We start from the raw sequence: 10,357 nt of genomic DNA, 5'->3' as shown, positions 1-10,357 counted from the left end.
AAAAAAAAAAAAAGGAATAATACAACAATATTACAATATCAGTTTAGATAATATTAGGTGATAAACTCAATTAAAGGTAAAATTATGTGATAAATTTACTTGTATCTCTCATTTAATGTCAATCAATACCACTTAAACTTATATTATAACACCTAAAATGCTAAATAGCATTTCTCAAAAAGATAAAAATATTCTGATGTTACAAAGATGACTAACCTCAATCACAACTGGTCATGGTTCCCCACATGATATATGTATAATTTATTTTGATCATTTTGTTCTTAGTTCCTTTATTAACTTCAATTTTTTTCCAACTAAATTGTGTCCTTCAGGCTTTAAAGCGAAAAAAATGTTTTGAAAACAATGAGTTTGAGTATTGTGAGAAGACAGCAAGCCCTTCATACAATGATGCCGCTAGCAGTCCCTTCCTTACACCCATATCGGGAAAAGGAGGAAGGATAACCAGCAGGTCAAAGGTCACAAAGAACAATAGATCTGCACCTCCAACTCCTGCCTCTAGTGTTGGTGAGATACATTCTTATAGATTCTTCAGAGCTGATTGAATGTTAAACTTACCAGTAGCAGTGGATCATTTTCTTGATTGAAAATGCTTTAGAACAGTTACAAGTTCATTTTTTTTAGCCCAAACAACTGCAGTTGATCATTGGATTATTTTCTGCTTTCAGGTTTCCTTTGTATAGCAACATATAACATGATGACTGTTTAAATTTGCAGATACTCCCTTAGCCCTTACTCCTGCTGGCAGCTGCCGCTATGATAATTCCTTGAGTAATTTTGTTACCTTGTATTTGAGATTGGAATATCAACCTTTAGTTGCAAAAGTGCTCAAGTGATAAATATATGTTATGCTTCTCAGGTCTTCTAACAAAGAAATTCATCAACTTGATAAAGTATGCAGAAGATGGTATTCTCGATTTAAACAAAGCTGCAGACACTTTGAAGGTGATTTCTCTGGTAGATTAGTTGTCCTTTCAGTTTCAGAATTCATTGTAGTTGTTATTGTGCAGGTGCAGAAGAGACGAATATATGACATAACAAATGTCCTCGAAGGAATTGGTCTTATTGAAAAGAAGCTCAAGAACAGAATTCACTGGAAGTAAGTAATAAAACTTGGTATAATGCTTTTACGTTTTACATGAGAATATCATTTATCAATAAAGGTAGTGTTGGTCGAAGCTTGAAACTTAATGAAGATTCTTATAATTACTTAATAGGGGACTTGATCCTTCAAGACCTGGACAAGTGGACAATGATAGTACTCTTTTGCAGGTATGTGGAAGAAGAAAGACTAAACCTCGAGTGTTTATGTATTTTGTTCCATATATTGTCCATTGAGTAGAATTAAACTTGGACTTTCCCAAGTATTCATGCATCTTGATATTTTCTTTTACTTGTACAACATTAAGCCTATGTTTAGCCCTCATTTTTTTCAAAACTCATTTTCAACCACACATTCTCTCATAAAATAATTTTACATACAAATCCAAAACTTTTCCTTATTTTTTAACACACATTCTCCAACAATATACGATTCCACAAAATGCATTTTGGCCCAAAAATGGGGCTCAAACAGGCAGTAAGTTAAACCTTATTTCCAATAAAGTCGGGCCAGCTATAAATTTGCACGTAAAAAGTAAAATTAAATTTGTTTACACACTAATCATTAGCTTTGTGATTCCTTCTTGTCTGTTTACAGGCAGAAATTGAGAACCTTTATGTCGAAGAAAGAGGATTGGACGAGCGAACAAGGTTAAGGATTTATTATGTTGTTAAACAATATATGCTGCTTTGTTCAAATTATTGTGTGTGTTTATCTTTCAAGCTGTTGCAGAAAAATGCAAGAAAAATTGCGAGATTTGAGCCAAGATGAAAATAATCAAAGGTAAAAATCTTCCTAGCGTTATTTGAACAGAGTAACACAAATTTCCCTTTCACTAATACACTTTTGAATGGTGACTGTTTTAGATGGCTTTTTGTGACTGAAGATGATATCAAAGGATTGCCTTGTTTCAAGGTCCATTATCTTGTGACTTGTCCTTTTGTAATATGCAGCACCATTCTGTATTATCATGATAACTGATAGAAGAGGAGATGGATTTTTCTGTTTGTGAAAAATGCATTTTTAATCCAATATATCCAGATTTCTATAGTGATTAACCTTTCAGGCTTTGATTCTGACAGGATGAAACCCTGATTGCAATTAAAGCTCCACATGGGACCACCCTTGAAGTTCCAGATCCTGATGAGGTAAAGCTAGAAAATGGAAAGCTTATGTGAAGCTTTACAGTGGATGTTTCTGATTGTGAAGAATTTTTTTGTTAACATATAGGCCATTGATTACCCACAAAGGAGATACAGAATGATACTTAGAAGCACATTGGGTCCTATTGATGTTTATCTTGTTAGGTACTAGTACAATTTCCTTTTTGATGCTCCTGGCCCTTGACATTTTAATCACCCTCCCTTATTGTTCATATCTTTTGTTTTAGTCAATTCTTTTTTTTTTCTTATTGGAAATCTCTTCCACCAAAACTTCAGTCAATTTGAGGAGAAGTTTGAAGAGTTGAATGATGATGAACCATCTACAAGCTGGCCTCTTGGTTCAAGTGAAAATCCCACAACACAAGGAGCCTTGTTGGCAAGCAGTGGGAGGGATATTGAAGCTCAAGCACAAGATAACCATAGAATAAGCTCTGATTTTGGTGCTTTACAGGAGTGTGCTGGAGGAATGACAAAGATTCTCCCTTCAAATATTGATGTAAGTGGTTTTTTGAAATGTAAATGTTTAACTTGGGTGGAAATGTATAATTTATATAAAAGTGAACTTACGAATAATTTTAAATTTGTAAATGGATACACTCTGCTAGAAATGAATAAGATAAAAATGAGAACCAAAACGATCCATTTAGTCGATTGTGAGTGCGAGTAGAGATGTAAACCAAAATGAATATGGCCCATTCTGAGTGAAAGTAGGGATTGACCTGACCAAGTGGAGATAAATGTAACATGTAGTTGATTCCAAATAATTTTTGGAATAAGCTTAACTTGTTGCAACAATATGACCGAGATAAAATGCCTGACTCACTGCTCTTAATCTGTTAAAGGTTTTATTAATAATCTTGCTGATTTGTTGTGCAATTTCTCCAAATTTAACTAGACAAGTTTGATTTATATCTAAGAGTATCTTTATTCTATCTGAATGTACAACTTTTTCCGTCGCCACAGAATGATGCAGATTACTGGCTTCTATCAGAAACAGATGTTAGCATCACAGACATGTGGAAGACAGATTGTATCCTTCTTCGAATGCTTATCATAGTTTCAACACAATTCTTTCCTTTAAGTGCTAATTCCTTAACTTCAATTGTAGCAGGTGTAGGCTGGAATGAGATCGATATGCTTGATGACGAGTTTGGAATGGCTTCTATCGTCACATCAAGGCTACAGACTCCACCATCTGGTGTTGCTGACATGCCTAATGTTATTAATTTGCCACCTAGGTGATTTGGCTTCGTTTGATTGATCGGACAAGAATTGTCATGTCTAATCGAGAGTGTAAAAAACTCGTTGCCATTAGTTGTTGGTAGATTGCTGATTCATCTCGACAGTTGTTTGGACACATAATGCACGAGGCAATTAACTTTACACTAAAAAAGAAGGAAAAACGGGAGGACGAGGGAGTTGGAGCTATGATTCTTTGGTACATCTGAGCAACCTTCAGCAATTCGGGGGTAAATAAACTTCCAATTTTAGCAATTCTGTGTAGTGTTATGGATGCACATAAACCAGTGTGTCAAAGTTTGCTATCTGAATCTGTTTCAGAAGAGAATAGTGATAAATAGAAGAAAAATCAAAGAGAAAACGTCCATCTGACAACGCGTCAACACGAGGAGTATTATATTTCATTTACTAGAAATTTCAGATAGGAACTATAATAACTTCAATTACATCCTTAGCCTCTTGAATGAATGATTTGGATGTGAAGAGATCATGTTGTTCTCATCTTTGTGCAGTTCAATTGGGGTTTTATCTAACTTGAGGAATTCACAGAAAATTACTTGTTTAAATAAAATCATCATTCTTTACACACTTCATCAATAATAGACATTCTACTTTGACAAATACCTCTAAATTTCTTCTCTACAGTACTTCAAGCTAACACAAGCATACAGATAGAGCACATCTAGATACCCCCCGCCCCACCCCCACCCTACATATTCTTGGCATAATATCCTATTACTTGGGAGTTTTCTGACATGAAATATCTTATTTCTTCCAACACTTTGTTTGCGAAATCTGAGAAAGGGTCATTCGTAAAGAAACCATGTTGTTTTCCTTGGTATTCAACATATTTAATGTTCTTTCCTAATTCTTTAAGTCTCTTTGCATAGTCCTCAATTCTGTCCTTCATCACTTCACATTCTCCCGCCATCACCAATATTGGGTCAAGCATTATTGATTCAAGATTTGGGCTATAGGGCCCAAATGGGTTTGCCAGTGGATGGTCTGCAGTGTCTCCAGCTGGTACTGAGAGCCTCCAAAATCTGTTTATTGGGAGAAATTGAATGTTAACCACATTGATAGAAAGAAACCAAGATATATAATTGTATGATACATGGTATTGGATGGAATTATGATCAATATTTGAACAAAATTTTGACTTGTATTTGATGGTGTTCAATCCTTCGTTCAGACAATCGTGAGTAATCCTTTTGTGATAACTCTTTGATCGACCAATTTCGAGATTGAATGCAGAAAAATATTTATTTTTTTGAGAGACGATCGAGATGAGGGCACAAGGTTCAAAGAGCTCATAAATAGTGTGACGGTAATGTCTTGTCCATTCACCTGAGGTCTATCATGCTTTAATATACATATAAAACAGTATTTAATATTCATACTGATCATTTGCTAGGTAACCCTTATCCAAATATAGAGAAATGATCTAATGGGTATCGGTGCTTAGCTTATGTTAAGCACCGATGATATGTCACGATAATTAATTGGTGAATCATTAAATTCATGAGATTTACCATTAACTTATTCACCAATCAAATGGTGTACCATATTTTCGATACTTAATATAAGTTAAGCACCGACGACCATTAGATCATTTCCCTCCAAATATAATCCCATTACAAAATTCTATCTCCTCAGCATGTTTAATAAGCAATTAATTTTGCTTTTGACTTATGGCCAATATGGTACCAGAGTAGGGCCATCCACTATCTAATAATGGAAGAACATGAAATTATTTTTATTATAATGGGAAAATGTGTACTCCACATAGATTAGATGATTTTTGACCCCACAAGATCTACTAAAAGGGGGCAATACATGATCAACTGCCAATCCTAAACATTAATAATTGCTAATGTTAATTTGATAAAATCATAATTTTGAAGATTTTGGCAATTTGTTGACTCCCTAAATAATTTCCTTGATTGATATGATTCAAGTTGATCATTGAACTTTATTTTGTTTTGAATTAAATTTTGAACTTGAACTTTCATATGAACAATTTATTCCAATCATATTTGCTAATTTGATTAACGAAAAAGAAGACATCAAGTTTAACCATTTGGCAACTATATGTATAGATTGATCAACTTGTAACGAAAGTTTAAACTCAATCATCAAATTCGATAATTTCTACTACTAATTCAAAACAAAAGTAACTTCTTAATATCAAAAAGTCATTTCAAAGAGGTCTAACTATCGGAAAAAAATTAAGATATGTGCAAGGTGCAAATTTTTTTTACTTCCAAGTGATGTGTTTCAGACTAGACATAATTGAGCTGTACAATACAACTTTAATTCCACATTTTGTCCTTCAATTATATCTTATACTGTCAGTGCAATATACAAAATATATATTATTTTGTATACCATAAATGTTATTTAAATTATTGTTAGAATTGTGACAAGCACTGGTCCATAACATGGGTCCAAACAACTTTCCAAGGTATATTCCATGAAATCATAGGCCCCTCTCCTATGAGAAAGGGGTGGCTGCTAGGTAAGATAGAAAAGCCAATCTTAGGATTGTGGCTATTAGTGGATTCCTAGATATTCCTCAATTGTTAGACTAAGTCCATATTCCAAAAGGCCAACAATGTTAATCATATACAACCAACCACAAAGAGATAGATACAGGCATTGCATGTGTGCAATACATTTTCAACTCCCACGCTCGATCTCTTGTCTTAATCCCACTAAAACTTTTAGCAATCTGACCAATCTCTATCTTTATAATTTAAGTCATTTTCATTATAAAGAATCAAGATACAATTATTATTTTTGACTCTTTTAATGTACTATTTTTGAAAAATCAAATCACATTATTTTTTTATTATTGAGAAGATAATGTTATTTTCCCATCCCTTAATTTCTCTAAAACAATATGAAAACGAATGTTCCAGAAGTTTAACTGATACTATAGGTAACTTTGCCTAGAATAGTTTTCCTTCAGTTTACACAGGACAAATTTATGATGCATAAAAATTTGACCCAAAGATTTGGTTTTTAGCCTCGCAAAGAGGAGGTGAGACAAATTGAGCGATGTAGTTTACCTCAAATTTACCATGACCCAGATAATTAGAGTTTGTCGGATGTTATTGAAATGATAAAATCACTTATTTTGGATTTTGAGCATGGCGTCGAGAGTGCATTAAATATTTCTTAGTATTCCACCATCCCTTGCAACATCTCTAACCAACAGTGTAATTGACTTCCACCTTTTTGTTCAGTTGTGTGCCCTTACTGATGTAATTGCACTAGGGATGTCAATGAATAAAGTCGAGTCGAGCCGGCTATCGAGTAGAAACTCGAGATTCAAGTTTCGCTCAAAAAAGGTGCGGACTTTTTTCAGGCTCAACTCGAGTCGAGTTTTTGCTCAACCAAAAAATCTAGGATCGACTCGAACTTTCAGCTCAAGCCTTATCGACCCTTTTATTATTATTATTTAATTAACAAGCAGTAACATGTAGCCGCATGCTTGCAACTACTGCTACGTATTGTAGTAGGCAGTAGCGTGAGCTAAGCGCTGCAAGCAGTGCTATAGCAGGCTAGCTTTTTAAATTTTAATTTCTTTCTTTATTTATTATTATTATTTTTAAGGGTTCAGCACGTCACGGGCCGAAATGGCCCATGAGCCCATGACACAAGTTGACCCGTGTCACTTGACTAGGGTGATGACCCGACGAGCCATGTGAGTTGGCTCAAACTCAGGCCAACTCCTCAAAATGGGGTTTGGCCTGAGCCAACAAAGCATCGAGTGGGGCCGACTAAAGCTCTTTTTGAGTTGAACCACAAGCCGTCAAAGCTGACGAGCCAAATTGATATTCTTAAATTGCACTAAAATATCTTCAATTATGTGAAGGGTAATTTAGTCAATTGAACTTCCAAGTCAAGGGCATTAAAGGAAAGGAAAATAAATGGGGAAAGTAGCCATTTTTTAATGTCATAAAGTTATGTATACTAACAAGACTTTGAATTTTCAAAGAATCAACATTTGCGAATAATCAGATTTCCAGCAATTTCAGACAAGCGCTTACTTTGTCGTTGTTGTAATATTTCCTACCTATACAACGACGTATTTATGACTCGTAGTCGTCGATTATGGCACGATCTAAACATACATTTGACCGTGCAATCTTTAAAATACTTTATTCAAAAAGAACAGTATATACTGTCCCCCACAAAAAAACAAAAACAAAAACAAAAAAAGAAAAGAAAAAAACCTATAAGAGGCATGGTTAACCAAGGAAAACATGCCGTAAATAAGTAATTGATTCACAATAGTGTAATAATGTATTTTCGTCCATATGCAATTGTAGATGATTATCCAGATCAAATGCATGAAATCAAAAAGAAATATTTGTAGAATTTTGATCACGACTCTCATCCACATGCAATGCAAAATTTGGGGTTAAATAAAAGATGAAATTTAATGAATTATTTAATTTCACGTGTCAATTAATGTCACGTTAGTGTCACTTAAATTGTGCTCGCAACATCATTGAGGCTATATAACATTGCCTTTAGTTTCCTTACCTGTCAAGAATCTCCAGGTTCAAGTAGGGTTCCGGCGCCTCTACTTCCGATTTGGTTCTGTCAGTTCCACCAAAAAATGGCGCCATCAGCACATAACCCCGAACCCGGATCGGGTTCAACCCCGGGGAGCTGGGTCCAAGCTTCACCGCCAAATGGTGAGCTAGGTTCCCCCCTGAGGAGTCACCCACTATGAAAACCCGGTCAAAATCAACCCCATCTAACCATGGATCAGCACTGTTCGATAGAGCCTCAGTTTGTAGCCATTTCACTGCACTGAATGCGTCGTCCATGGCTGCCGGGAGGCGGTGCTCCGGCGCCAGGCGGTAGTCGGGGGAGATAACCACCGCGGGTAGCGCTGAAGAGAGCCGGAGGCAGCTGTTGTGAAAATTGGGCCATGTGCGTGAACCAAAACAGAAGCCTCCGCCGTGAAAAAAGTAGAGAATTGGGAGTTTGGCTGCTGCAACGGCGGAATTAGAAGCCGAGCGCGGCTTGTAGAGTCGGAGGTAAAGATTGTGTTTCTTGTCGAATAGACAGTCTTTCCAAATAGCAGAGCCATCGTCATGGACTTTAATGTGGAAATCTGTAACCTGTTAACGGTAAAATCTCACTTCGATTACTCAATCTATAAGATTTTGCAGAGCTCATCTTAACAAGATTAATGGATATTACCTCGGACCGGAAAATGGAGCCATCGCTGTAAACTTGGACTATACCTAGACAGTCTTCCACAAGATGAGCAAGTGAACCCATTTCTTTCTTTGTGTGTGTGAAGAGGTGAGTTTCTTCTACATAAATAGGCAGGAAATCAGGGGATATGCAAGAGATAAATAAATGTTTCAAGGCTATTTTTGTGATATAATACGCTAATGAAGACAAAAATTTGACGGTTTGTCGTCTTCTCGCGACATTTTAATTACTTTAAAGATCATTAACCTTTATTCATTATCAAATTTATATCCTTTAAGTTTATTATTTATCAGAAAATATTATCCTTAATCATGATTTTCATTCAAAAATATTGTTATCGTACTTTAAAATGGGCGACAAAATTTAGTCACATTTTGGCATTATTATTTGTTTTGATTAATTAAAAATTCAATGGGCAAATAAATCATTTTACTCTATCTTCAAGAAACAATTTATGTTAATTTGTAAATAAGATTACGATAAAAATGTTTGAGACATAAATGTGATAATGTATAATGATTATATACATTTCATATAAGTAGGCGACATATTGTCTCTAGTGACCTATGTATTTGCTAAACTTGAAATAATTTGAAAGTAACAATTAAATTTCAAATTTCGTGATTAACATAACTTATTTTCTTTTGACACGCCAGAAAGAAAACTCAGTATTCAACTTTTTCATGCGTACACAATATCGTATTAACATAACTCTTGTCTTTTAATGTATTATTATGAAAAAGTTTATTCTTTTTCAAACAAAAATGTAACCATAACTTTTCATTCTATTCTTTTAAGTAAATTGAAATATATAATATCGATTTCAATAACTAAAGTGAACAAAAATTTTGTTTTGGTTCTTTCTTGGGACCAAGCTTAAAAGTACACCGCTCTTTCAAAAGTTCATAACTTTTAGTAAGAATTTTGTGAAAATTTATTCGAATATACGAAATTTATTAGAATTTATAATATTTTAAAATTCATCAAATACCATCGTAACTATCATACTAAGAATTGTAATCAAATAGATTCACATTATGTTACCTAGCCAAACCCACCTCATGTAACAAAGCCGATCATCATTCTTTCTCCAATCCATCTTTCTAGTATATTAAATACATTTCCAAAAGAATAGGAAAAAAATATAAAAAATGTAAACTTCAATAATTCTGAAAAATATGAAAACATCTCCTTTGAGAAAAAAGAAAGAAAGAAAAAAAAAAAAAAAAAAAAAAAAAAAAAAAAAAAAAGAACGTATAATATAATGGGAATTGCAGTAGCTAAGTTGGAGGGCTATTTTACTTTCCGCAAGTTGAGAATGATTGCATGTTTCTTAAGCATCATTTGCAGTTAACATGGAATATACAACTTTTTTAACTTATTTTTCTTTTTTAATTCACCTCCATACTTTTCGGTTCAATGGAGCAAATATGCCAAAACATGGAGATAAAATTATGAGATATAAATATGATAAAAGGATAAATCTTTCATATTTTCATCTGCAGGCATTCAACTTTTTCATCAATTTCATGAAGAAAAATCATTTTATATTATCACTTTTGACCTATGCCTTGTTTGTCTTTCTCTTATTTTG

At 34.2% G+C, this 10,357-nt stretch overlaps 2 protein-coding genes across 2 annotated transcripts in view; one reads left to right on the top strand and one right to left on the bottom strand.

Moving 5' to 3' along the window:
• Positions 1-4,009, top strand: part of LOC111365512 (transcription factor E2FA-like) — an 8,519-nt gene extending 4,510 nt beyond the window's left edge. The window contains exons 2-14 of the mRNA XM_022986067.1: positions 286-525; positions 736-789; positions 878-963; positions 1,029-1,117; positions 1,236-1,290; positions 1,718-1,770; positions 1,853-1,903; positions 1,987-2,035; positions 2,203-2,268; positions 2,351-2,427; positions 2,560-2,779; positions 3,247-3,313; positions 3,392-4,009. Coding sequence (XP_022841835.1) covers positions 286-525; positions 736-789; positions 878-963; positions 1,029-1,117; positions 1,236-1,290; positions 1,718-1,770; positions 1,853-1,903; positions 1,987-2,035; positions 2,203-2,268; positions 2,351-2,427; positions 2,560-2,779; positions 3,247-3,313; positions 3,392-3,525 — 1,241 coding nt within the window. The 3' untranslated portion in view covers positions 3,526-4,009. The remainder of the gene's footprint in view (positions 1-285; positions 526-735; positions 790-877; positions 964-1,028; positions 1,118-1,235; positions 1,291-1,717; positions 1,771-1,852; positions 1,904-1,986; positions 2,036-2,202; positions 2,269-2,350; positions 2,428-2,559; positions 2,780-3,246; positions 3,314-3,391) is intronic.
• Positions 4,010-4,064: 55 nt separating this feature from the next.
• On the bottom strand, positions 4,065-8,872 carry LOC111366037 (probable carboxylesterase 15). Its single transcript, XM_022986666.1, has 3 exons — positions 8,746-8,872; positions 8,077-8,663; positions 4,065-4,565 (listed from the first exon to the last, which is right to left on the bottom strand). The coding sequence occupies exons 1-3, from the start codon at positions 8,824-8,826 to the stop codon at positions 4,232-4,234; spliced, it is 1,002 nt and encodes a 333-aa protein (XP_022842434.1). The 5' UTR covers positions 8,827-8,872; the 3' UTR covers positions 4,065-4,231.
• Positions 8,873-10,357: the final 1,485 nt, after the last annotated feature.

The sequence above is a fragment of the Olea europaea genome, chromosome 17 (genome assembly GCF_002742605.1).
Source record: "Olea europaea var. sylvestris chromosome 17, O_europaea_v1, whole genome shotgun sequence".
NCBI lineage: Eukaryota > Viridiplantae > Streptophyta > Magnoliopsida > Lamiales > Oleaceae > Olea > Olea europaea.
This window is presented reverse-complemented; position numbering and strand designations above follow the sequence as displayed.